Below are 27,870 nucleotides of genomic sequence, written 5' to 3' on the forward strand. Positions count from 1 at the left end.
CCCCTCATTAACCTCTCCCTGTATCTCCTCTTTCCACCCTTAATCCCGATGCTGGTTCCTGACCAAAAATGTCGCCCGGTTCTATTCTCCCCACAGTGGGAGTAGAGGAGAGGCCTATCTACCCAACTCAAGAGCAAGGCTTTATCCACCTAAGTGCCAGGCCAACTTGGAAAGCTCGAATATGGGCCCAAACATGGTGGTGGGGTCCAGCCCCAGAGCATTTCGATGTGACAGGGCCCAGGTCCTAGTGCAAGGAACAAGCTGATGCTTGGGTGCTTTAAACACCTGGCCAGCTGGATTGAAAAGACAGGGCTTTGAGACAAGAGGCAAGGGTTGGGCCAGTTCCACTCGGTGTTTTGTGCCAAACTGAGGCCTGCTCTGGGCTCTGTGATGTTTACTGGGCTCTGCACTGAACTGAGGCAAAGGCTGCAGCCTGCTCCAGGCTTCATGTCTACGAACTTGCTTTTGTTCTGAATGCTATTTGCCTATACTTATTATTTGCATAATTAGTTTTTTTCCTCTCTCTGCAGATTGCATGTTTGATGGTCTTTTTAATGGGTTCTTTTGGGCTTTTTTGCCTGTAAGGAGACGAATCTCAAGGTTGTATCATATATACCTACTTTGATTATAAACATACTTTGAACTTTGAGACGCTGCTCAACTTTCTGAATTGTTTCAGCAGATTGTTGATTCAGCTTCCAGCATCTGCAGTCCACTGCGTCACCAAGTCAAACATTTGGAAGCCTTTAAGGACAAGTTGGACATTCTACGGCATCCAGAATTGCTTCACTCCACATTCTTTGTAACATGATTATCGTCCGACCCTCAGTTAAAAGTCCATTCCTTTTCAAAGCAACACGCCGGAGAAACTCAGCGGGTTAGGCAGCATCTATGAAGAAGAGTCATAAGTAGGCATCTTTTTGATCACTTAACTTTGCCTACAGTGTAAGAATCTTGCCACTCCTGGCAGGAGGTGCAAAGGTTGCACAAGCAAGACAGTAAATGATATTTAGCGGCGATAAGTACGACCACAACACCAACACAAAGAGGGACTTTGTCCCGGTGCAGAGAACGCGCCCGCGCGGATGTATAAATGCCCGCGGTAGTACGTCATGGGCCGAATAAATAGTCCGTGGGCCCGCGCTGGTACCCTTCCGCCGAGCGGTGACGCCATTTTCTGGAGGATTTTTTTTGAACAGGGAAGGGAGGCTCGGGAGGCGAGGAGGGCGACGCGGCCGAAGGCGAGGGACCGAACACCACCACCACCACCCCGAGGCGCTGCCCCAAACCATGGCCGATGTCGACAAGCTCAACATCGACAGCATCATTCAGAGACTGTTAGAAGGTGAGGCCGGGAGGGAGCAGGGGTGCGCCTCTCCCACAGCCGGCCGCTTCCTCTCACCGGTTCCCCCGGCGGTCGGCGCGGCCTACGTGTAAAATAACGCCGGCACTCCCGTCGATCAGCCGGCGGGTCCTGACCTGGCTTGCCCTTCTCGCCGTCCCGTGTGAGCGCGTCGGCGGGCCCCGGCCCTGCTCGCATCCGCATCCTTCCCCGGGCCGGGCCGGCGTGCGTGCTGGGCCCGGCCCCTCCACAGAATGGGGATCTAGTTTAATGTTGTGGGGGAGGGGTGGGGGCTGTGGTGGGATCGGGGCTGGAACTGCCACCGAAATGGCGGAGCACTTGGTGATTGGGGTAAATTTCACCACTCCGCTTGCATGAGCTCCATATAACCCATATCTATTATCAGCAATTCTCTGCTTCCTCACCATTACCCCGTTTTCGATTATCTGTAGAATTAGATTACTTTCAAGCGCCTTAGAGACTACCGGTGTGTTTTTTTTTGTTAAGAAAGGTATATATATGGCTTATTACTTAACGCCCTAGAGCCACTGATGATGATGGCATTCTCACCTTCTATGTTTGGAAGACAACTGTTTCTCTTTCACCATCTCTGGAAATGTAGGGCAGGCTAACTATTACTTGAAGAGTAACCATCTATTTCTTTCCGCGCCCTTTATAAAATGTAATTGATGTTTTATCGGTGGAAAGTCCATCCAATTACAGGATATAATGAAGATTGTGATTGTTTTAATTTGGAATTCGTGTTGTTGAGTTACCCATCGCATTAAAGGAATTAAAATGTAACTGACTTTTATTTTTGTTGCCGCCTAGTAAATCTTTACAAGGAGTAATTTCTGAGCACGTCCTTCCAAAGGGAAGGATCTTCGGAGCCCTCACACATTCTGTCCGTGGAAATGTAGGTCAGCAATAAAATGTAACCTTGTGCGTTAGATAAAGTTACCCCTTTTGTGGTTGAATTACTTGGAGAGTAACCAGATAACCATGGAGATTTCCTTTCAACTGGCCTGTATAAAACTTGATCAGCTTTATGTATTTGGAAGGTCCACACTTTTATCAGAATGATATCAGATTCTTGTATAAGGCGACCACTTTTTGTTTGAAGAGCATGTTCCCTCATCAGTGTTTGGATTAGAGAGTTCAGCATCATCTGAATTTTGATTTCCCACTTGGATAGAAATCTTTACAGTGTGTTTATTTGTGTGCATCCTTCCAGTAGAATGTGACCATTAAATCTGTATGTGTTATTTTTCCCACATTACAGCTGTGATCAGTAGAATATGCTCTTATACAAGCCTGCTATTTAAAGTCTCTCTCTCCTCCCCCCCCCCCCCCGCTATGACCAGTACCCCTTTCTGTATCTCCCTTCCTAGTTGCACTGTTATTTGTAGTATCTTTGATCAGCTTAAGGATGCATTTTGTTTTTAAACTCCTTGACCTCTTAAGAATGAAGTGATTTTAAATCTCAGTGCATTGAAAGATTTTGCAATGCATTGCTGAGAGTTGGATATACTTAATCTACTGCAGCTCTGTTTATCTCAAGATATCTGTGGTATCTTGCTCAAAGGAAGTTACCTGTACCTGAGGAATTACTTACAAGTTGGGTGCTATAGGTCATCCCGAGAATGTGAAGAATGTACTAAAATGAGGTATTTCTACAAAATATTAGGTGCTGTGAGGTCTGAAGTAAATAATGTTTACTATATTTAAGAAATGTGAATATTCACCCAAAGTCTCATTTAATGGAATAAATGGATGCTGATCCTGAGGTGAAAGGAATGGCCAAGCATTTTCATTCTTGAAGGAAGTGAGGTAAAAATTGAACAGAATTTCAGATTGGTAGATTATTAAAGCCTTGAAGCTAATACATGGGAGTGACATGACTTGCCAACCGATATAGAGATTTTCTTAAGTAGATCGATCAACTTTGAGAAAATAAATAATATTGCTTTGTGCAATGGGTCTGTAAATGGGTTTTTTATCTTGTGTTTTGAGTAAAATGGTTCCAGGGAACTGTTTTGGGTTAACTTTATTTTCAACTATCTGTTGAAATAATAATTTTTCATTAAGATTAGAAATTGGCTGCTTAAACAGCATTTAAAGTTAAAATAATGAAGTGGAGATGCCTCATCCAAATGCAGGGTGGTCACTTGTGAATCAGGGTGGCTGTTTGTTGAATCTTTTTTAAGTCTAGGTTTATTGAATATTTTTGGAATTTTATCACCTGTTAAACAGTGAGGGGCAACCAGTTTTTCTGTGCAAATTATTAGATAGTTTATTGATCCCAAAGGAAATTAGTGTCACAGTAGCTTTACATGTGCACAGATATACAAGTATTAGAAGTAGAAAGAATAAAAAATAAGTTGCCTCAAACAGGAGGAGGTCATCACTTCCCTGACTGTAGGTTGACTCATAGAGCCGAGACTGAGAATGCCTCTTACGGTGCTCTTTGCAGCAGCACAGTTGTCTTAGTCTATTATTAAAGCTGCTCCTCTGTTCAGCCAAGGTGGCATGCAGAGGGTGAGAAACATTGTTCAGAATTGGCAAGATTTTCCATAGGATCTCTTGTTTTACCCACAGCCTCCAGAGTGTCCAGTTTGACTGCTATAACAGAGCCAGCCTTTCTGATCAGTTTGAGTCTGTTGGCATTATCTGTGTTGATGCCATTGCCCCAGCACACCACCACATAGAAGATTGCATTGGTTACAAAAGACTGGTAGAACATGTGAAGGAGAGGCCTGCATACTCCAAAGGATCTCAGTCGCCACAGGAAGTAGAGGCGACTTGTACACAGACTCTTGTTGGTGCTCCACTCAAGTCTGTTGTCCAGGTGCACACCAAGGTACTTGTAGGTCCCACTAAATTGGTGTGAATATTTGACATTAAATGTACTTGTGCAGTCTGTAATCTTTGTTGATCTAATGAACTTTGATCTAATATCCATGAGGAAAACCTCTGTAATCTATTTTAGCTGTAGCCTGTATGTGCAGTCTTTTGTGAAAAGAGATTTGGGTAATTGTATTCTTGGGGGTTTAAACATCATGGAAATTTTCATAGATAAGTACTGAAATAAATAGCTGGCACTCTGCAGGTATTGTGGTTCAACAATAAAGTTCAATGTCACAGTTTAAGTAGGGCCAATTTTATAAGTAGCATAATCCATATTCCAAAGCTCTTTGCATCCAGTGACATGCATGCCACTGTCCTGTTGGCTGGGCTTCAGATTTTTATTGCATAAACTTAGTTCAGTCTTGCACTGCATTCTGCCCTTGTATAGTGGATCAATACTGCAAACTAATCTAGTTTCTGTCTGTCATGTTGGTCTTCCCTGACTATTTTATTATAGTTCTAACTGAAATCCAAGCTTTGGATTTGGAGATGCCCTTTAAATCATGTTGAATGTTTTTGCTTTCCGTAGAAATAGTCAGGTCTTCACTTCCTCTGTTCCAAATTAGATGACTGCTGAATCGTTTGAAGCTTCGTTCGCCAGACCATGATGCACCACAGATGCCTAATGTAACAGATAATTTAATGTGAAATTTGGGAATTTGTCTTAAAACCTAAGAAATGCCTGCTTTGAGATCTAAATTAATTAGTTTACAAAGTCTGATTCAATGAGTAAATCCTTGATTAATTTACTAAGTCTTTTTGTAGCTGGTAGTCTCAATTTTGTGTTCTGTCATTCCAGTTAAGACTGTTATTTGCTGTTGTCCAGTAAAACTTCTGGGCAAACTAGCTCTGCATATCTTGTGTTTATTTTGGTAATGATCACATGCAGGCTGGAAACCTATAAGCCTTGGTAAACCATTTGCATTTTTGAGTGCTGCATCCAAGAGCAAGTTAACTTTCTCACTGTTAATACCAGGTAATGAAGTGACATGTTATCTCAGCTGCTAATCCCTTGTGGAAAACTGCTTTGAGTTTTAAGGGCTTTGGTAGGGATGGTGTGCATCTCTTCCAAATTTTAACATGGCTGCTTTATTTGGCGTATATCCCATGAAGAGTCAGTCCAACATAAGCTCTGTAACACTAGTAGTTTGCAGGTAGTGAATTGAGTTGGAGGTGTTCATTGTGTAAGTTGGATGAAGGAATCTTGGTTGGGCCCCTCTAAGAAACAAGAAAAACTTTTGCCCACTCTGTTGTGGGATAGAGCAAGAGAGGGATCCTTAAAATCCCTTTTTTTGGACATTGTTAATGTTCTAAAGCATTACACTCACAGATGCAAGTGGAAAAAGACTAAACAATGTGAAAGAATAAGGAAAGAATAAGTTCTGTGAGAAATAGATCAAAATGGTGATTCTATTAGAATGTTCCTGGATCTTGGGAGGAGGTGGAAGTAGGCTGGGCATATTGGGGGAGCTTAAATCAGACCATGGAGTGAAGATCTCTAGAAAAAATTAGGTCTGTGTGATAGGCTGGGTGTTGTTGGTTCTTCTGTGGGGTGTACGAAAGTGTCTTGGGAAAGCTGTTCAGCCTTTGCAAAAAAAACATCAATATTGCCTCCTGTTTTTTTTATCTCCTTGTTTACATTTCTGGGTAGACCAGCTGCTAACAAAAAGCTTTTCCCGTCCCCTCTCTTCTGGCACCACCAACACTTGTCAATCAATGTCTTAGCTTTTTTCCTCCCTTACCCTCTTGCCTTGTTGCCATTTAAGACATTTCTGAAAGCTAAGCTGAAATGTAGCTTTTTATCTGTCCAGCTGCTGTCTGATTTGAAGAGTATTTCTTGCATATTTTTTTGATCAACAATATGTTGTGCCTGAATAGGATAAATTTTAATAACGACCATGGTGCTTATAATGTTAAGTGTGTGCATCAGTAAATTGTAGTAACTTGCAGAAGTTAATGTGAGGTGCACTGTGTGAAATTAATTCAGAATTAGAATCTTTAATTATTTCTAACCCTTGACTTAGCTGATTGCAACAGTGGCATTGCCAGAATAGGAAAAAATCCATTTTCATAATTCTTGCTAGCCGTGCTTTATGTGGGTCCTTTAGAACAGTAGTGGAATGGTTTGTTGAACCTTACGGAGTATAAAAGAGAACTACTTGCAAAGATCTGTGGGATTGGTTTGCCATTTCCTGCTGCAGTAGTAGGAGCAAAATGATAAGGTGAACATTGATGAGGGTAAACTAAACTGACTCAATAAAATTGTTAGAAACCAACTTTTGTAAAGTCTTGAATCTAAAATCAATTTGTTGCAAAACCTCAAACATGTTGTCTACAAAGCAAAAGAGATGGATGAATTTTGTTTGAATGAGAGAAACAACTGTTGTACTATAAATACCTTTCCATTGAGATTTTTGGATACTGCTCAATTCAAGGAACAAGTCTGTTCTGTTGCTCTTAAGTAACATCTATTGAACTTTGATTATCGAAAAATACAGTGGGGTTGCAGATGAAATGGGCATAATTGTCCATTTTTGTAATAAGTGGTAATTCACTTCTGGAAGCTTAAACTCTAAATACTCAGTGTAAATCAAAACTCTAGATATTGGAAAAGTGAAATAAAAATGCTAAGTGTATTCAGTATGTCAAGGTAGATCTCTGGAAAGGGGAAACAGTTAATGTTCCCTCCTGCCACCTTCTTACTCTGACTTCACTTCTCTATTTCCCAGTCCTGATGAAGGGTCTCAGCCCAAAACTTTGTTTATTTATTTTCATGGATAATGCCTAGCTGCCTGAGTTCCTTCAGCATTTTGGTGAATTTGCAGCATCTGCAAATTTTCTCATGTTTGTAATGTTTCTGTTGACTCTTCATCAGTGTTGCCCTAACAGTTTTATACCTTAACGTTTAAGTTTAGTATATAGAGCTTTGGTCTTTAGACTACCTTTTCCATATTCCAGTGTTTTCTTGGTACACTGGAATTCACTGGGTTGTAGAATGGGCTGGTGCCAAGTTCCAGGAGTGGCTAAGATGGAGGACTATTTTATTGTACCCTTGTAACTTATTAAATATTGCACCACGGTGGTGATTTTTTTTTTGAAACTAAGCGAAGTTAGTCCTGTTTAAACACTCATGGATGTTTTCCTTAGTGCTTTAAAAAAATACTTGACTGACAAATCTTGCATTGATCCCTGCTCTCTACTGGTGCACTGAAATCACAGCGAAGAAGCTGTGAGTACTATTGGGTGGGCTAGCAGTATATCTACTTGGTGTTCAGTTTTATGGTGAGTGCAGGACTTTACCAGGAAGTAGCAGCAACTACCCCATATGTTAGCATGTGCCCTGCAATAAATGATCAGAAATATTTTTTAAAAATCTGGGATTAATACTGGAAAATCTTAGCAGGCTAGGGAGAAACTATGGAAGGAGTTAACGTTTCAGGTTTTGACAATCTCAATACAATGAAACCTTGCAGATTTTTTGGAACACTGCCATAACTTGAAATGATATGTTCTGAGAACTTTCTCTTACGTTAAAAAATACTTTGATAAATTACAGAACTTGTATCTATGGTTCTGTCTACTTAATTTTCCATGTTCAAAGTTTACTGCTGAAAGTCACTAACAGAACTAACTATATATGTATGCCCTTGAGTTTTCTAATTTTGTGAAGCCCTTTTAAAATATACTCTGCTTGCTCATTTCCTCTGACAAGAGTTGGCTTTTTTTACACTAAGTGTTCATTCTGGGAGAAAACTCAGTACTATTGCACTTGAATCTGTGTTTCACCATGTGCAATTAATCCTTTCTACTTGACTCCCTCTGACTGCCTTTCTGTTCATACACTCTGATAACTGTTGAAAGAACCACTGTGACTTGCTGAAGTGTGTTTTGGAGACAGTAAATATATGCCAAGGGTTAGGCAGTTAATGTTTAGGATGATGAATAATGAACTAATCAAACAGGTTACCTTGTGCTTGATCTTTGTTGGAGTTGTATTCACTGATGAAGCTAGGAGTACTCTACCACACTGCCTTGTATAAATGGTGGACTGGTTTTATGATTGAGAATGATTTTTTAAAATTCTTGTTACCAGGTACCCAGGCTCTGCTCTCTAGGCATGGTGTTTAAAGTTGTTAACAAAGTTAAGGTCAGTGGTTATTGAGCCTTTCAAGGTTTTGATGGCTGGGGCCATCAAATATTGTTTGAGTGGTTAAATTTATATTGAAGATAGTTTTTGTTTGTGAGTGCACTTGACACTTAATAGCTAAATGAATATCTAGATATTACACAAGTGTGAACGATTAAACAAACTTTATTCCAGTGTGAAGTTAGATAATTGAAGATGGTTGAGCCTATAACATTAAAGATGTTGTATTGTTGCGGTTCTTAGTTGACTGTCGACAACCAGAGCTATCTTTAATACGAATTGTTGGAAAGATTTTCCCCTGGATTTTTTTGACCAACACCAAGACTCTTTAATTTCTCCTTATGAGAAAATGGTGTCCAGGTAAATTTTCTTGCCTAATCTCTGGATTTCAGCTTTCAGTCTGTGTTTGAATTAAAGCTATAATGTTTGCAGTTGAGTAGTCCTAGCTCAATCTAGACTGAACATTGATCAAGGTTGGTACTTAATGGCACTGTTGACATCATCCATTAATTAAGAGTACACAGATAGCTTTGTGGTTAGCTGAATTGGATTTTCCTACTTTATCTGGGCTTGTATTTTTCCACATGAAACATCCATTCAATATTTCTTATGCACTCTGGCAGGTACTGAGAGAACCTGCTTGCCCTTGTTTTTGCCAGTCTTTGGCAGATTTATTTGTCTGTGTTGACGTTGATGTATGTCCACAATGGATCAGGAAAAAGCCCCCAACTTCACCACTGTGTCACAGCAAATGTGTTAAATAGGGAGAAATTAACAAGATCTAGGAGTCGAGAACTGTACATGCTCAAGGCATGGTAAACCATCAGCTCTAGAAATGTATCTTATCTATAATTACATAACCAGGCATATTCCACTGGCTTGAATGACAATCAGGTGCGAGGCTAGTGGAATACAATATAGCCAACATGTATGTTAAACAGTGTATAATTGGTTTTTTAGTAATCCTGAAACCAGCAGATAACTTGAAACATTTCAACACTTCTGCATCTAGTGGGTAATTAAACATCTAATGGGGGTTGGAGGAGGCTCCAGAATTGTGCTATTCTCAATGATTTCTAGCATGTAAGCTCTAAAATGACTGAGTATTTGCAGTCATGTAGCGTCAATCCTTGGGGCAGTGCCCTAGGCTGAACCATCTTCAGCTGCTTCAAAAATTTCCTGCCATAATATATTTCCCTGTAGGTTCTCCATCATACACAATCCTGACTTGCAAACATATTCTTGATCCTTCATTGCTGGGTTTCAGTTTGGGAGTACTTTCGCCATGCAGTATTTAAAGGCTCTGGCGTGCTGCCACCTTCATGAGGGTTGTGAAAGATGAACAATAAATATTGGCCTTGTCAAAGTCCTGAAAATGCATTAAATTCTGGTAAATTGGGACATATTGGGACCAGTACTTTTTGGCCCAAAGTTTCATAAAAATAGTTAAAAGGGTATAGTGAAGAAAAATTACCATTGAACTGAGTAACAGATTATGTATTTAAATGAAATACAGAACAAATGAGAACACTATTGCTACTATAGAAGTATAAAACTAATTCTCAGTAAGGCCCATCCCATGTACTGGCGTGTTCTTTTGACTGTAAATTAACAAAATCTGTACAAACACCTAGTGTAGATAATGAACTGCCTTCATAACAATGCTTTGTGATTACATGCTCCATATTTTAATTATTTATTGAAATGATCGAGATGATTATATCTTAATTCTTCGTAGTTCCTAACTTGAAGTAGTGAAATCATTTCATTTGCATTCCCAGTCATAACTGGCATGTAAGCCTGAATGCTTGAAACTGCAGTGAGCAAAACAGTTCTAAATTGTGTTGCTGCTTATTTCTAGCCAACCATCAATGTCAAAAATCACCACTCTTTGAATACACATAAGCAACTGACACTTTTAAAAACCGATCACTCTAGGCACGGTGTAGTGACTAATGGCCACAAGTATATGGAAACTGGCAACACTCTGCTGTCCTAATCAAGTGGCATAATGTCCAAAATAAGCGAAGGTGATCACAGCTATTTCTTCAATTAGTTTTTCTTTTAAGAATTGTCTCAAATAAACAGCTGCCCCAGTTAACTTGTATTTCCATTGCATACTGTGATCTGTTCAATTTAGTGATGGTAGTGATACACACATGGCTTCTCAAGGACAAGGAGTTTCTGTGATGGTGTCATGGGGCAATGTGTGGACAATTGTTTTGGTTTTTCTACTGGCTGCTTTACATTCATTCTAGCAACTGTCTTTTGGGATTTGATCAACTCATTTTTGATGCTTCTGGGGATCAATATTGAGGTCTTTCCCCAATTAATGTCTTTGTACCCATATTGCTCACCTTTGGAAGAATTTTGGAAACAAGTACCATTGTTTAGGTTTCCATGTGAGTTTCTTCAATTCTCGGTTTTTTTTTATCAGCTTTCATTCCCTGAGTAATTGTAGTATTTATACAAATTTTGATGTTTATTAATGTAAGTGGCGTTACAGGCAGGGGTGACTGACTTAGTTCCATCAGCCCAGGTTTGAATCTGACTTCTGGTGCAGTGTGGGGATACTCTGGGATTGCTTCAATATCCCAACTACATGGTGTTTCGTAGATTAAATGGTATACCCTTGTGGTAGCTGGTGAGAGAATCTAGGACAGTGGGGATGAAGATGGTATAAGTTGGCCTGAGAGGGAATAAATCAGCACTAAATCAGGAACGGGGTCTTTCTAGAAGATTATCTTAGACATAGTGGGTCATTTCCTAATGTCATCAGAAAAGATATGAAAAAAAGTGTTTGAAGCTTTCATGTGTATACCTATAATGGATCATTATTCACTCACCTTGAGTTGAATTACCCTCTTTTTTTTCCTGTATGCAAAAACATCTTACAAGCTTGGCTTTGTATCTCTGCATTTAAAATGTAGGTAATACATGTAGGTTTCAATAGGTACATTTAATATCGGAAGAATGTATACAATATACATCCTGAAATTCTTTTTCTTCGCAAACATCCACAAAAACAGTGCCCCGAAGAACGAATGACTGTTAAAATGTGGCAAGCTCCCCCTCCCACGTACAAGCAGCAGCAAGACAATGACCGATTCCCCCCACAAGCAAAAAAACATCAGCACCCTCCACCAAGCACTCAAGCATCAATAAAGACACATTTGCAGTACCCCAAGAACTACTCACTCACCTGGTCATTTGACATACCACAGGCTCTCTATCCCTAATAAGGGAGAAAGAGGTGTCCCTGTTTCACAGCGAGAGACGAGACCTAACAAACTGCTCACAGATTTACGATGTTAAAAGTCTGCTGCTTTGCCTTTTCTGAACTCTGCGTCCAGAGAGTTGGCACCAAAAAGGCACCGCTGTCCAGACACGCAACCCTGGCAGCTAACCCACTGTTCATGATGTTTTGCGTTCTCCCACAATGCTTCAGTCAGGGGCACCAGCCTAGAATCAGCAAGTCCCCAGAGCCACGAAAATCAAAACCATGAAGGCATGCTCACCTTCCAGGCCACATCCTTGGGATATCAAAACCCAGTCGGTTGTGAGGCCCTGAGAGCAGGTCCCATTCCTGCAAAGAACTGAAGTCAGAGTGTAACTCCAGGTCAAGGTCTTCAAAAGAACCTTGAAAAGGAAAAAGAAAGATGTCTAAGATAGAAATAGAGCTGTTTCTGAAGATGCAAGCAAAGGATTTGCTTTTTAATGCCCTCTTCCAGTATCACAGTGCTGTCTTGCATTTTATTAAGTGAAATTTTGTCTGGGAGAATCTTACTGACTGTAAATACATGATTTTGTGCGTAGGAAAAATGGAAAATTTCTATGTAGCTTTTCTCTGTAACATTAAACAAGAGTAAGTTATTTTTATAAGCCAAGCTGAAAATGCTGGATGGTTGTGATATAGACCTGATTAAGTTATTTTACTTGTACTACTACTAATGGATGATGGTAAATTGAACCCGTAACTGCTGGTCATTTCAGTTGTGTATCAGCATAAATGAATACTTTTAATGTTCTGGATTTTTGTTTTTTATGGAGTTCGAAGCAAGAATAATTTTCAGCATTATCTGTCCACTTGTAGAGGATGTATAGTTGCATTGCTGTCTTTGGTGTTGCAATGTTTTCAGAAACTGCTATCTTGGTATATGTAGTGGGGGCAGAAAACTGGCAGAGCTATTCAAACAAAATGTGTTTTAGAGCTTGCATGACAAGCTCACAAATGCATACCAGCAGTTAATTAACTAATTTTCTTCCACAACTTAGTGCGAGGTTCAAAACCAGGAAAGAATGTGCAGCTGCAAGAGAATGAGATCAGAGGCTTGTGTCTCAAATCACGTGAAATCTTCCTCAGTCAACCTATTCTCCTAGAACTCGAGGCTCCATTAAAAATTTGTGGTAAGAAGCTTCATGCCTTTTGTTTGGGTTTAAGCATTTTTCTTAAGATGTCCAAAAGTAACCTTTATAATTTATGCTCGAAAATTGGCCTTTTCTTTATTTGCAAAATCATATTTGAATGCACTTAGAAGCCAACAATTAACAATGAAATTTGTAACTTAATACTGCTGTTATGATTATGGTATGTACCCTTGATTAGAGCCAAAGTTGCTCGTTTAATATCATGTTTTATTAAATTCTGGCTTATTTTTAGATGAGGCATTTGCATGCAACTTTAAAATAACAAGTGCAATTAACCTGTCTGTTTGCACAATTGTTTGAGTTATTTGAAGGTGGTGAGAAGCTTAACCTTTATTTTCCTATCATTTGGAGCATGGGTAAACTCTTTTAATTATTCTATCAGATGTGTTTGGGATTGAAATGCACCTTCTGTGATTCTGTCTTCTGTTATGCTGCATGTGGTTTTGTTGCCTACTTATTATAGAAATCTATAGGGATTTAACTTTCCATTTCTAGTAAACAGCCTTATCAATACATTCTCTGCAGATATATGGGTAAAAAGCATATTCAACTATGGATATGTTCATTGTACTATATTTTTATTGCAAGTTTTCAATAATTCAGTCCATAATGCAGATTCAGGAAATGGTGGTTTTCATGGTTTGTTCTTGGATGTATATCACACCATTATTGTGTTTGTATTTATTAGCTTTTAATTGTATGTTGTTGTAGTAAGGCCATCTACAAAATTGCCCTCCCATTTCTTTCTCTCATCCTCTCTCCAACCCCATTCTTTTATTGAGGGAAAGACACAATACAGAATACATAATGGATTACATTTTCCTCCATTTGCTTTTATATCTTGCCCCTAAACAAACCTCCCCTCACCCGCCCTCCTCGAACATACCATGGCAGCTAACATATTTACAATACAACACTTCACAAATACAAGTACGGATATTTCACAGCCATACCCCCACACTACTTCAAGGCGAAGACCCGCACACATCCACAACATGTCAGGTGATCCAGTATACACTCATACTACAATTCATCAACCACCCTGTGAGGTAAACCATATTTATGTTAAAAGGGAGGCAACTTCCCAAGTACAATCGAGTGCCCTCAACTAGTAGATAATTCCTTAAGACTCCCAAAATTTAACAGGAAAGGTCCCCATTTCAAATAGAACTTTTTCACAGACCCCCCCTCAGAGTGAATTTAATCTTTTCTAATTTCAGGAAAAACATTGTCTTCTAACCAAGCAGTGGCAGATTTCTAGACCAGCAAGATTCTCCTACAGGCCAAAAGCGATGTAAATGCAATGATATCCGACTGGCTTGCTTTTAAACCCAAAACATCATCCGCCGCACCAAGTACAGCTATAAGCGGGCAAGGTCTCAGTGTCACCCCAAAACCTCACTAATTTTAAAAACCAGTGCCCAATAGCCATCAAGCCAAGGGCAAGACCAAAATGCATACACTAAACCAGCTGGAGAGAAGGAACATCTGTGACAGCCAGCGTCTGTCCCAGGATATATGTCAGCAAGCCTGGCTTTACTTAAATGTGTCCTGTGTAAAACTTTAAATTGTATGAGCCCCAGTCTAGCGCATGATGACAAGGAATGAACCCTATTCAATGCTGCTACCCAATATTCCTCAGCCTGATCCATACCAAGGTCATCCTCCCACCCTCCAACCCCACTCTTAGAATGGTGTTAGTTATCTAGTCTGCACTTCACTGTGATGTTTTTTTTTCTCTCTAATTTTTCTTTTTTCTTTTTCCAGGCGATATTCATGGCCAATATTATGATTTGCTTCGACTGTTTGAATATGGTGGCTTCCCACCAGAGAGCAATTACCTGTTTCTTGGTGATTATGTGGACAGGGGGAAGCAGTCATTGGAAACTATCTGTCTTCTGTTGGCTTATAAAATTAAATATCCAGAAAATTTTTTCCTTCTGCGTGGAAACCATGAATGTGCCAGTATAAACAGAATTTATGGATTTTATGATGAATGTAAGCAAACTTCTCTAGTCTACTTTTGCAAAAACCAAGATGAATCTGCTTAGCATTGGTTTCAATTGTAATATATTTGGAAACAATTGAAGAAAACACTTAAGTACGTGGCTTGAGAATGTTTAAGTTTGTTTTCTCAAAATAATCAAAAGTATTTCACTGACTAATTTTGATTCCAGTGCTCCTGTTAGGACAGTTTTAGAAGATGAAGCTGCTGGGCGTTTAAGTAGTGTATAGTACATGGGACAGTCATTTAATAAACAGTGACTTGAATAATACTTAAAGGCACAGTATGAAGTTTTGTATGAAGTTAATTATTTATTGGAGATTTTTAAATTCCAAATTGGTGCTGTGTTAAGCAAAGCCATAAGTTAAAATAGTCTAATTTCTGTCTTTTAAAATGTGATCAATTTGGCTGGATGCTACCTTGTCTTTTTGATTGAAGCCTTCAAATATATTCCATATATAAGGATAAATGTCAGGCTTTCCATAATAGTTGTCATACAACTAGAATTCAGAAGGTTTTTGAATATTAGATTATTGGGCTCATTTTAAGTAAATAATGTGATCAAAGTGCAGTAATTTTGCTGCATTATCTACATCAACACATTCTTTTTTCCCCAGCCAAAAAAAGACTACAAACACATACAGTATAATCTGAATTGAAAAGCTTAGATTGCTAGAAATGTTTAGCAATTTGGGCTGTCACTCTGAAGAAATGTTGACTGTTCTGATGACGTTGAAATTGCTTTTACCTGAAATTCTTGAATTTGTTTTGTCCTGAGAGTAGTAATATGCCAAGTCAGAAGAGCATCCTTTGGACTGAGTTAGTGACCAGAAATGCAGAGAAAGGGTACAGTGACTGACAGCAAGATCCATATCACATTTGCATAGCAGACTGAATTATTCTGCAAAATGGCCATTCAGCTTGCATGGTTCCAGTACCCACGAACTAAATTGAAAGGGGAACATTTGAGTTACCGGTGTGTTTGGGTCTCTGGTGGGAATGGAAGAGGCAAGTTGTAAGTTCCGCATCTCCAGCAGACTTATTTCAGATTTACAGCATTGTTTTGTTCATTCTTCCATACCTTTCCAGTGATATGGTTAACAAGATTTTGCTCCTCTCAGCCAGCATCACTGTCACTTTATTTTATTTTAGAGATACAGCAAGGTTACAGGCCTTTCTGGCTCAATGAGCCATCCCACCCAATTAACCAGTGAGACCAATTAACCCACTAACCTGTACCTCTTTGGAATGTGGGAGGAATCCGGAATGCCTGGTGGAAACCCACACGGTCACTGGGAGAATGGTAAAAACTCCTGACGGACAGTGGTGGAATTTAAACCCAGATCACTGGCTTTGTAATAACATTAGACTAACCACTGTGCTACTGTGCCACACAATTCTGTTTCTGTTGGTCTCTATCCTATCATGGTGTTTGTTTTCTCTGTAGCTCTGGGAGCTTTTTCCATCTTGGTTCTGAAAGGAATTTAAACTGAAAACATTCCGTTTCTTTCTATACAAGCTGGCTGTCCTGAATATTTCTAGCAGATATTTTCTTTAGCTTTCCCTGCCACGTTTAGTATTTTTATTTTCAAATTACCAATATGCAAATAAAAGGCCTCAGAAATACTAATCCCCTACTTTGAGAGCCACGTTATCAATTAATTCTATTACTTTTTGCCTTAAGGTAAAAGGAGGTACAATATTAAATTGTGGAAGACCTTCACAGACTGTTTCAACTGCTTACCAATAGCTGCCATTGTGGATGAAAAGATATTTTGTTGCCACGGTGGTATGTATAATTTATGTACAAAGGTCACATTTCCTCTTTGACTAATCTTTTTTTTAAGTTTGTAAATGCTTGATATTTGTGGCATACCACGTCTGAAATGCTGAAGTAGAACTATATTTTTAAATTGTGTATTTATGGAATATTAGTAATCAAATGGTGGATAAAATGTGAGTACTGATCAATTTTATTTATGTGGTTTTAATCAGGTTTGTCACCTGATCTTCAGTCCATGGAACAAATCAGACGAATCATGAGACCCACTGATGTGCCTGATCAAGGACTTCTTTGTGACCTTTTGTGGTCTGATCCAGACAAAGATGTATTGGGATGGGGTGAAAATGATCGAGGTGTCTCATTTACATTTGGGGCAGAAGTAGTTGCAAAGTTCCTTCATAAACATGATCTGGATCTGATATGTAGAGCCCACCAGGTATGGTATGGAGGGTTCATTTTGACAGCCTGAATTTACAGCTGGTGTTTGAAATATAAGGAATTTAAAGTTAAATATTTTAAATCTCGTGTAACATAATTCAGTCATACTGATAACTCAGTCAAAAATAAAATTCTGTTATAAATGGGGCATTAGGTCAATCCTTTCGTCCTGTAGAGGACAACCTGGATTGTGGATGCAGTTCGATTGCACAGAAAATTCAGGTCTCGGTGATCCTGTCATCGTCATCTGAACAGTAAGATTGCTGAACTACATGAGGCAGCTGTTCTCACTGTTTGTAAACTCAAATTCAGACTACATCTGTTTACATATTGTCTGCTTGCTTTTGTTATATACTACCAGACTTATCTTTTATTTCCCAATATTCACTGTTTCTATAGCTACAGTGTTGTAATTTGAAGACATCATTTCCTTTTGAATTTGAATCTCTTGCTCAAGTTTAATGTTTTAACTTGCCCATGGTCGGATTTATAGTCATGCCAAAAGTCATTACTTCACAATGAACATTGGTGGTTTAGCATAATGAGGAAGTCCAGTCATGTAAAGTCTATTGAACAGGGATTACTTTTAATTGGAGTAAGTTTTCTATAGAGTTTGTTCCAGATACTCAACTTCATGATTTGAACAAATGTCCCTCATCAATAGAGAAGACTGAACGCAAATGCTGATGATTACTTTTATAACACAATATTATCATGCTAAATATAACCAGAAGACTTGGAATTAGGAATAGGTGTCCCATATTCCACAGTTGAATTTAACATTCTTTCATTTGGAATGTAATCATTTAAAATTACTATGTAGATGTGTAATATCAAGGTTTGTAGGGAAGCATAATTGTTGTCTTGTACACAGGCATGTAGCAGTTAGTGTAACATTATTACAGCACCAGCAAGCTGGGTTCAGTTCTGCAGCTTTGTGTAGGAGTTTGTACATGTGGAATTCCTTCTGGTGCTATGGTATCCTCTCACATTCCAAAGACATTAAAGTTAGTAAGTTGTGGCGCTGAAGGTATGACTACTCTTGTGGAATGCTGCCAGCACTGTTGATCATTGATGTAAACAACTCATTTCACTGTTACAATGTACATGTGACAAATCAAGTTAATCTTCAATCTTGCCTTACCAAATTTTGTCAACCAATAGCTGACAAAGCTGTTGATTCGAGTTGAGGCAATGGCATTTGTTACTCCATTATATGCCGTCTACTCTTAACTTTATTCAAATTAAACAGTGTTATGAAAAAGTCAAGACTTCTAATGCAGTTTAACAGATCCAGTGATTTGGAATGTGTATTAGTAAGCAATAGTCTTTAACATGAAGTACATAGTTAATATGTGAAGATTCATGTTCATTTTGTTTACTTTGCTGAAACAGGTTGTAGAAGATGGGTATGAATTCTTTGCGAAGAGACAATTGGTGACTTTATTCTCTGCACCCAATTATTGTGGGGAGTTTGATAATGCAGGTGCTATGATGAGTGTAGATGAAACCTTGATGTGCTCTTTTCAGGTGAGACTATCTTCAAATTTAATCTGCATTTTTCTGTACTGAATAAAATGTAAGGGTGTGAGTGGTACAACATTTAGTTGAGTATCTGGGTCTGCTAATCAGATTGAATTTAAAATATGTAACCTAATTTTAAACTTGGCTTTTGGTACTGTGTGGTATTGCTCAAACTTGATAGATTGTACAGGCTTGTAAGATTGGTATGTGCAGATACTGCTTTTACAGTCCACTTAAGTACATAAGATTTTTGAACTGAGCACTTTATTTAGGACAACTCTTAAAGAACAAAAGCTAATGGAGAAAATAATCAGTGTTTCCTTTGTTCATTTGGGGCTGTGCTGCTTAATAGGGACAGCATTCTGCTGCTGAACAGTTTCTAATTAGCATCAGTCATATGTACGTGTGGCTGGTAAACACTACAGTGTGCTTATTTGCTGACAGTCTTTAAATAGTGTCGGTTGCATATGCTTATTCTTTTGGGCCAACTGATGCTGAATTAAAAAGCAGTGATATTTGACACTACTTCATGTAGGAAGGCAATGAAAAAGCAGTCCATTACCTGCGTTAGGTGTCTGTGCTAGAATTTCTCTGATAACTATTAGGAACTATAGTAGTGTTATAATTTGTTATGCATTTCATTTAAATACATAATTTGTTACTCAGTTAAATGTAATTTGTACTTTTAAACTACATACATGAACTAATATTGTGGGGGGGGGGGGTGGAAGCAAGTATGATAGAGCTGAGGATGAGCCAGCAGGTTTACAAGTATAAATGGATGCAACTGCAGACGGGGCAAAGAGTTCAGTTGGATCACGGAGTGGCAGAATTAATAAGGGTGCAGGATTGAGCATGCTGTATTTTAATGCATGTGGCAGGGCTAGGCAACCATGGCTGACAAGGGAAATTATTAAGAACTGCTTAAAAGCCAAGGAAAGGGCATATAAGGTAGCAAAAGTGAGTTGTAATTTGGAAGATTGAGAAGCTTTTAAAATCTAACAAAATGCAACTAAAAAAGAGCTATAAGAAGGAAAAAGATTAAATAGGAAGGCAAGTGGGTGGATAATATAAAGCAGGATACTAAAAATTTCTCCATTTATATAAAGAATAAGGAAGTGAGAGTTGATATTGGACCACTGGAAAGTGATGCTGATGAGATAGTAATGGGGGACAAAGAAATGACAGATGAATTCAATATGTACTTTGCATCTTTCTTCACTGTGAAGACACCAGCTGTGTGCCAAAGGTCTGTGAGTGTCCGGGAGTAGGAGTAAGTGCCATTGCTGTTACAAAGGAAAAAGTGCTAGGCAAACTCAAAGGTCTAAAGATGGATAAGTCACCTGCGCCAGATTACATCCTAGAGTCCTGAGAGAGGGTGCTGAAGAGATAACAAATGCATTGATCATGATCTTTCAGGAATCCCTTAATTCTGACATGGTCCCTGAGCACTGGAAATTGCAAATGTCACTTCACTCTTTAAGGTGAGAGGAAATTGCAGACCAGTTAGCCTAACCTCAGTGATTGGGAAAGTGTTGGAGTGTTATTGAGAATATAAAGAGGCATTGGATCCAAGGAGACATTGTTTTGTGGATCCAGAACTGGCTTGCCTTCAGAAGGCAAAGAGTGGTTGTAGACAGGTCATATTCTGCATGGAGATCGGTGACCAGTGGTGTGCCTCAGGGAACTGTTCTGGGACCGTTACTCTTCGTGATTTTTATAAATGACCTGGATGATAAAGTGGAGGGATGGGTTAGTAAGTTTGCTAATGACACAAAGGTTGGAGGTGTTGTGGATCATGTGGAGGACTGTCAGAGATTACAGCGGGACATTGATAGGATGCAAAACTGGGCTGAGAAGTGGCAGATGGAGTTCAACCCAAATAAGTGTGAAGTGGTTCATTTTGGTAGGTCAGATATGGTGGCGGAATATACAGTCGGCCCTCCCTATCCGCGGATTCAACCAACTGCAGATTGGGAAAACCTGGAGGTTCTCTCTCCACTCATTGTTTGAGCATGTACAGACTTTTTTCTTGGCACTATTCCCTAAACAATACAGTATAACAACTATATACATAGCATTTACATTGTATTAGGTATTTTAAGAAATCTAGAGATGATTTAAAAGTACATGCAGTCCCCATGTTATAAATGAGTTCCATTCCTGAGTCTGTTCTGAAGTTGGAATGGGTACATCCGGTATTGTTTAGCGTCAGTTAGTTAAACGTTTGTTTTAGTATATATTTTACCTTTCTATGCATATAAAACACTTAATAATTAAACCACTGTGTTGCTCAGTAATAATTGTAGCTTTCATCAGGGCAGGGCCTTCCACATGCTCCATTAAAATTGTTCAGGTCATTGACCGACTGTAGCCTAACGCTTTTCCAATGACTGATGGCATTTCACCTCTTTCCGATCGCTTTATTACTTCCACTTTATTTTCAATCATGATTATTTTCATGAGCAGAAACACTGTGGAATCGGAGCTGTGCCAGGTCCTAAAGTCCACTGCACTGAGACAGGTTAAATTAGGTCCGGAGTTCCTCTGGGTCCTAAAGACCACTGCACTGGACAGGTTAAATTAGGGACTTGAACATCCGCATTTTTTGTGGGGAATCTTGGAACCAATCCCCCGCAGATAAGGAGGGCTGACTGTAGTATTAATGGTAGGACTTCTGGCAGTGTGGAGGATCAGAGGGATCTTGGGTTCCGAGTCATTGGGACACTCAGAGCAGCTGTGCAGGTTGACTCTTTGGTTAAGAAGGCGTATGCTGTATTGGCCTCCTTCAATCGTAGAATTGAATTTAGGAACCGAAAGGTAATGTTGCAGCTATATAGGACCCTGGTCAGACCTCACTTGGAGTACTGTGCTCAGTTCTGGTTGCCTCACTACAGGAAGGATGTGGAAACCATAGAAAGGGTGCAGAGGAGATTTACAAGGATGTTGTCTGGATTGGGAAGCATGCCTTATGAGAATAGCTTGAATGAACTCAGCCTTTTCTCCTTGGAGTGACGAAGGATGAGAGGTGACCTGATAGAGGTGTATAAGATGATAAGAGGCATTGATTGTGTGGATAGTCAGAGGTTTTTTCCCAGGGCTAAAATGTTTTCCACAAGAGGACACAGGTTTAAGGTGCTGGGGAGTAGGTACAGAGGAGATGTCAGGGGTAAGCTTTTTACTTGGAGAGTGGTGAGTGCATGGAATGGGCTGCTGGCAACGGTGGTGGAGGTAGATACATAGGGTCTTTTAAGAGACTTTTGGATAGGTACATGGAGCTTAGAAAAATGGAGGGATATAGGTAAGCCTAGTAATTTCTAAGGTAGGGACGTGTTCGGCACAACTTTGTGGGCCAAAGGGCCTGTATTGTGCTGTAGATTTTCAGTTTCTATGTTAATGAATGAGGTTTCGGGGTACTTGGAAAGCCTAAGTCAGCATGGTTTCTATAAAGGGAGATCTTGCCTGATAAATTTGTTAGTTCTCCAAGGAAGTAACAGGGTGGAAAAGGAGAGGCGGTGGATGTCATTTACTAGAATTTCCAGAAGTAATTTGATAAGGTGCCACACATGTGGCTGCTTAACAAGATAAAATCCTATGAAAAGATACTGGCATGGATAGAGAATAGTTGACAGCCAGGAGGCTGCACTTTGGAATAAAGGGGGCCTTTTCTAGTTGGCTGCCAGTGACTAGTGGTGTTCCTCAGGGATCGCTACTTTTCACATTGTTTGTCAGTGATTTAGATAATGGAGTTGTTAGCTTTGTGTCAAAGTTTACGGATGATATGAAGATAGTGGAGAGGTAGGTAGTGCTGAGGTAGCAATGCTTGAAGCAGGACTTGAACAAATTGGAAGAATGAGCAAAAAAGTGGCACATAGAATACAATGTCAGGAAATGTATGATGATGCATTTTGGTAAAAGGAACAATATTGCAGACAATTATCTAGATGTGCAGAAAATTCAAACATCAGAGGTGCAAAGGGACTTGGGAGATCTTGTGCAAGAATTCACAGGTAAAGAAGGTATGTTGGCACTTATATCAAGGGGAATAAAGTATAAAAACAAGGAGATAATACTGAAGCTTTGTAAGACACTATGCAGGCTGCACTTGGAATATTGTCAACAGTTTTGGTCCCTATATCTCAAAGAATGTGTTGTCGTTGGAGAGAGCACAGAGGAAGTTTGTGAGGATGATTCTGGGAACAAAGGGCTTAACGTGAGGAGTGTTTGGCAGCTTTGGGCCTGTACTCGCTGGAATTTTAGACTGTGGGGATCTCATTGAAATTTACTGAATGTTGTAAGGACTAGGTAAAGGTGGGCATGGAGAGGATGTTTTCTCTGGTAGGTATCCAGAACTAGAAGGCATAGCCTCAAAATTGAGGGGTGACCTTTTAGAACAGAAGTGAAGAGGAATTTTTTTTTTAAGCTGGAGTGGTGAATCTGTGAATTGCTCTGCCAGAGACTGTGATGGAGACCAAGTCCGTCAGTATTTTTAAAGTGGAAGTTGATAGATTCCTGATTGGTCGAGGCATCAAGGGATATGGTGAGAGGGCAGGTGTATGGGGTCGAATAGGATCCAGGATCAGGCATGATGAAATAAATGGCAGAGCAGACTCGATGGGCTGAATGGTCTAATTCTGCTCCTGTGTCTTACAGTCTAAACTCCAGCTAATTGGGGCAGCCACTTAATTGAGCCAAAGTATACTGGTTTTGGTGTGTCCCAAGTTCACCAGAATCCACTGTACGTGAATTCTCAGTGACATGTTTATATCCAATCTATTAAAGACCCTGAACTAAATGTTACATCAAATGTGAAGTTTGTAATGTGGGATAGTAATGCTATTATTTTTTAATTTATTTGTGTCCTTACAAAAAAAGTAATTTATGCTGGTTAAAATCAAGCGTATTTCCTGTTTCCTTGCATTAGTTTACTATTGTATATTGAAAGAAATCTTTTAAGTCCTGCGTGTTTTTTTTTAGATTTTGAAACCAGCAGAGAAAAAGAAACCCAATACAAGCCGGCCTGTAACACCACCGAGGAGCATGATCACAAAACAAGCCAAGAAATAAAACCAGGAATTCTGGTGTTGCCTATTTGGACATGTATTATACCAGATTGTCTCCATTTTTAACTTTTTTTTTGTGTAAAGTGTACCTGTCAGCTTGCTTGGGTTAGATTACTACTTGTTGACTTGTGGTTTATCTGCTGTGATACGCTGAATCGTATTTGCTGCTGCAGAGCAACAAACATGAGTCAGCCACTTGAGATGGAAAATTATTAAAAATACAGTAGCTCTCTAACCTGCACCAGTGCTCCTGTTTGTTAGCACAGTCTGCTAACAATAGTGTGCACTTGATTATTCCACAGTAGGCTTCAACATGGGGAGGGTGGGGATAATTGAGGGTTAGTAGTTGAGAGAAATTTGACATTTTTGGTACAGTTCAGAAAGTATTGTAAATGAAATGTGAAGAATGTTGAGTTTTCCCTTTTTTAAAGGCCCAAAGAGGTGCTTGAGCTGGTAATTTACTTTTTTTGGAAAACAAAATTCGCTAAATGTAGGAAGTGGCATACTGTTTATAAAACCAAGTTATAGTTCAAAACTTTTTGTACTTAATGTTTTTTATTTAGAGGAATGCATCTGCTTTTTTCAAGTCTTCATGTCTGTCATATAAAGAACTGTCTTGTATAGATGTCACGATTAGAAGGATCTGCCTCTCCACTCTGCCAGCATCACTGAAAATGACGTAAATTTGATTAAGCACACTTCCTGTACTATATTTTCGATGATGAAATAAAAGCCATTATTTTACATTTGGCATTTTGATTTGTCAAATATTAAGTTCCTTGTGTTTTTAATGGCTAACACAGATTAGTTAACTTCTGGCAAAGATGGTGGAGAACAGATTAAGGAATGTCTAGCATAGAATATTAATGAACTTTTATTTGTCATTCACTCATTCCTATAATGGGATTGGGAGGTTTCCCTGTTCCTCCATGCCATTATCATCCCTGGCCTTGAAGCCAAGCAAGCAATTTGAGGATCTGTGTCATTAGACAATTGGCCACTGGGCAAAAAATAAATTGGAATGCTCAATGTTTAAACTTCCCTTCAGACGTTTCTCACCATGTATTTGTAGCTGAGAGCATAAAGTTTTAAACTCTTCCAGGTCACTTGTATGCAATGGACATTTTGTCCCTTCATTGCGGTCAAATTTCTTGTAGGTGAATAGATATGATACTTGTTTCCCCTTATTTAGTCATCCCCTCTCCTCCTATACCCCAAGATTTTTGCCTTTTCTCACTTAATTTTTAAACTTGGTACAAAACCTTGTCCATGCTCTTTGTTTTTGACAACATTGCATCCAAGAGGAGATACTGATCTGGCTTCCTTCATCTCCACTACCATGCTGGGAAAGTTCAAAATTGGGCAGTCCACTTCAGCCTTGTGGCTGGTTTAAATGTGGCAGTGGCAGATCCCTGGGCATCTATTTGAATGCCTTTACTGTCAACTATGTAAGTTAATTTCATGAAGATCAAAATTGGGAAGAAAAATAAAGCCTTTTTACAAACCTAGACTCCTGTGATGTTTGTGTGCGGATGCTTCATAATTCTTCTGGAATGATTCTGAACTAGGAACAAAAGAGTCATTTTGGAGACTTGGCTTTTAGCATGGTTTGTTTAACTTGTTCTTTATCTCTAATGGCTTCTACTCTTCCTCTTCATTGTCACCAGGTCATCTATTATTACTGGGAAGGTTTAGTATCCTTTAAAGTTACAAATAAAACATCTAGAATTCCTTCCACTAATATTTTCCATGAATGATTCTGCAGTATTACCCTTAAGAAAATAAGGTATAACCTCTCTTCTATACTTGTAGAAACTCCTGCTGTCTTCTTGTTAATTCTGCCTTTTGGTCTCTGAAGTTACCTATTCTGAGTTCCTTAATTCCACTTTTGCCAACTCTTGTCATAATGCCATTGTAATTGCTTTTATTTAATTTGATTTGGACACAATTTGTAAGTTTAGCTTTGCATTTTGCATGTATTGATTTACTTGTGCTTATTTATATGCACATATTCAAGATTGCTGCTATTTTTCTGTTCCATTTCATCCAAACATCTCCTAAATCACCATCTTGCATTTGTTATCCATAAAAGTTGCTACATTTTAGTGACCACCCATTTGATCCTTCCCAGTATTTTGCAGTAAAACCTATTGGTATTATTCCTTATCATCAAGCTTCTCTGGGCTCTTCAGTGATCACCCCCTTTAATTTTCACCATGCCTTTAGATACTTATTTTTGGAATTGTAGAGCTGGACTCGACTGCAATTTCTGCACCTTGGGTAAATCAGATAAGATGCTACATGAAGGGCAGATTTCCAGTCTTTCTGAGCTCTTTTGGTGTCAGTCATTTAAATCTTTTTTCCTGTGTACATATACCATCATAATCATTTTGCTGCAGGAATGAGTTTAGCTATGGTTAGGATCAGTTGTCTGGGCAGATGAATAAATCAGTACTGATCAACAGAAGAAAAACTTGCCAAGTGAAAACAGATCTCTATAGAGTGATCTAAATTAATTACAAATATAAAACACAAAATGATTGATTGCGTAAGTATTCACCCCCTTCAAGACAGTATTTAGTAGATGCACCTTTGGCAGCAATTACAGCACGGAGTCTGTGGATGGGTCTCTTATCAGCTTTGACACTGCAATTTTTCCCCATTCTACTTTACAAAACTGCTCAAGCTCTTATCAGATTGCAAGTAAGCAGCCCTTTTCAAGTCAACCCACAATTTCACAATTGGATTGAGATCTGGACTCTGACTTGGTCACTCCAGGGCATTAACTTCATTATTTTTAAGCCATTCCTGTGTAGCTTTTGCTTTTGGGGTCATTGTATTGCTGGAATATAAAACATATCCCAAGTTGCAGTTCTCTTGCAGACTGCCTCAGGATTTTGCTGCATTCATTTTACCCTCTGCCTTCACAGGGTCTGCTGCAGTGAAGTATCCCTGCCACCATGCTTCACAATAGGGATGGTGTGTTTTTGATGTGCTATGTCTGGCTTGTGCCAGTGTTTAGTCTGACCAATTCTGGTTTCATCAAACCATAGAACTTTTTTCCACCAGACTTGAGTTTCCCATGTGCTTCCTGGCAAACTAGCTGAGATTTCATGTCAATTTTTTTTTCAAAAGTGGCTCTCTCTCTGCCACTCTCCTTTCAGGCTGTGACTGGTGAAGCACCTGGTGGTTATATGTGCATCTCTCCCATCTCATCTGGAAGCATGTAACTCCTCCAGAGTTGTCACAGGTCTCTTCGTGGCCCCATCACTGGTCCCTTTCTTGCATGGTCACTCAGTTTTTGCAGACAGTCTGCTCTAGGCGGATTTACAGCGGTGCCATATTTCCATTTCTTGATGATTAACTGTACTCCAAGGGATATTGGGTGGCTTGAGATTTTTCTTTTATCCATCTCCTGACTTGTGTTTTTCAATAACCTTTTCATGAAGTTGCTTGGAGTGTTCTTTTGTCTTCCCAGTGTAGTTTTGGCCAGGATACTGACTCACCAGCAGTTGGATCTTCTAGATACTGGTGTATTTTTTTTTACTACAATCAATTGAAACACCTTGGCTGCACACAGTGGTCTCAATTTAGCTAATATGTGACTTCTAAAACCAACTGGCTGCACCAATGATCATTTGGAATATATCAAAGGGTTAATACCTGTGCAATTATTTTATATTTGTAATTATAGAGATCTGGTTTCACTTTGGCATGAAAGTGTCTTTTCCTGTTGATCAGTGTCAAAAACAAATTCACTATGATTCAATGTTCATTTTGTTTTACAAGGGGAGGGGTGGACACATTATAGGAACTGTACAAGGTATTCCTTTTATCCTTTCCATCTTATCCCGTTATGACTTTTATTCATGTTTCTGGATCATCATTGACCTTCTCTCCAGAAATACTGCCTGACTTGCTGAATATTTGGGGAGTTGAATACTTTCATCAGCAAGATTATTTTTGCCCCCTACTTTGCATCCATTTGGGATCATCATGCTTTCTGGCTATATTACTCAATATCTGAACTTGTAATACCCAAGTTCAACCAATGCCCCTAGAATGGGGAGTAGCAAGAGAATGTTACCTGAAGCTCTGTCTTTTACCCATCTTTGAAACTTCAAATCTGAGCATTGATTTTCTTAGCTATGTCTCAAACATTTTACCTCATGGCATTTATTTTAGTTTGTATGAATATTACAATAGACAGGCATATTTCAAAAATATCACATT

General features: G+C 39.2%; 1 protein-coding gene and 1 long non-coding RNA gene across 2 annotated transcripts in view; one reads left to right on the top strand and one right to left on the bottom strand.

Moving 5' to 3' along the window:
• The window catches only part of LOC132404106 (uncharacterized), a 46,290-nt gene extending 44,763 nt beyond the window's left edge, over positions 1–1,527 (bottom strand). Inside the window, exon 1 of the long non-coding RNA XR_009515424.1 lies at positions 1,480–1,527. This is a non-coding gene — a long non-coding RNA (uncharacterized LOC132404106). The remainder of the gene's footprint in view (positions 1–1,479) is intronic.
• ppp1cc (protein phosphatase 1, catalytic subunit, gamma isozyme) lies at positions 1,141–25,141 on the top strand. The gene is made up of 7 exons (XM_059988148.1): positions 1,141–1,345; positions 12,672–12,803; positions 14,592–14,822; positions 16,514–16,618; positions 16,825–17,048; positions 18,446–18,580; positions 23,552–25,141. The coding sequence occupies exons 1-7, from the start codon at positions 1,291–1,293 to the stop codon at positions 23,639–23,641; spliced, it is 972 nt and encodes a 323-aa protein (XP_059844131.1). The 5' UTR covers positions 1,141–1,290; the 3' UTR covers positions 23,642–25,141.
• Positions 25,142–27,870: the final 2,729 nt, after the last annotated feature.

The sequence above is a fragment of the Hypanus sabinus genome, chromosome 13 (genome assembly GCF_030144855.1).
Source record: "Hypanus sabinus isolate sHypSab1 chromosome 13, sHypSab1.hap1, whole genome shotgun sequence".
Classification (NCBI taxonomy): domain Eukaryota; kingdom Metazoa; phylum Chordata; class Chondrichthyes; order Myliobatiformes; family Dasyatidae; genus Hypanus; species Hypanus sabinus.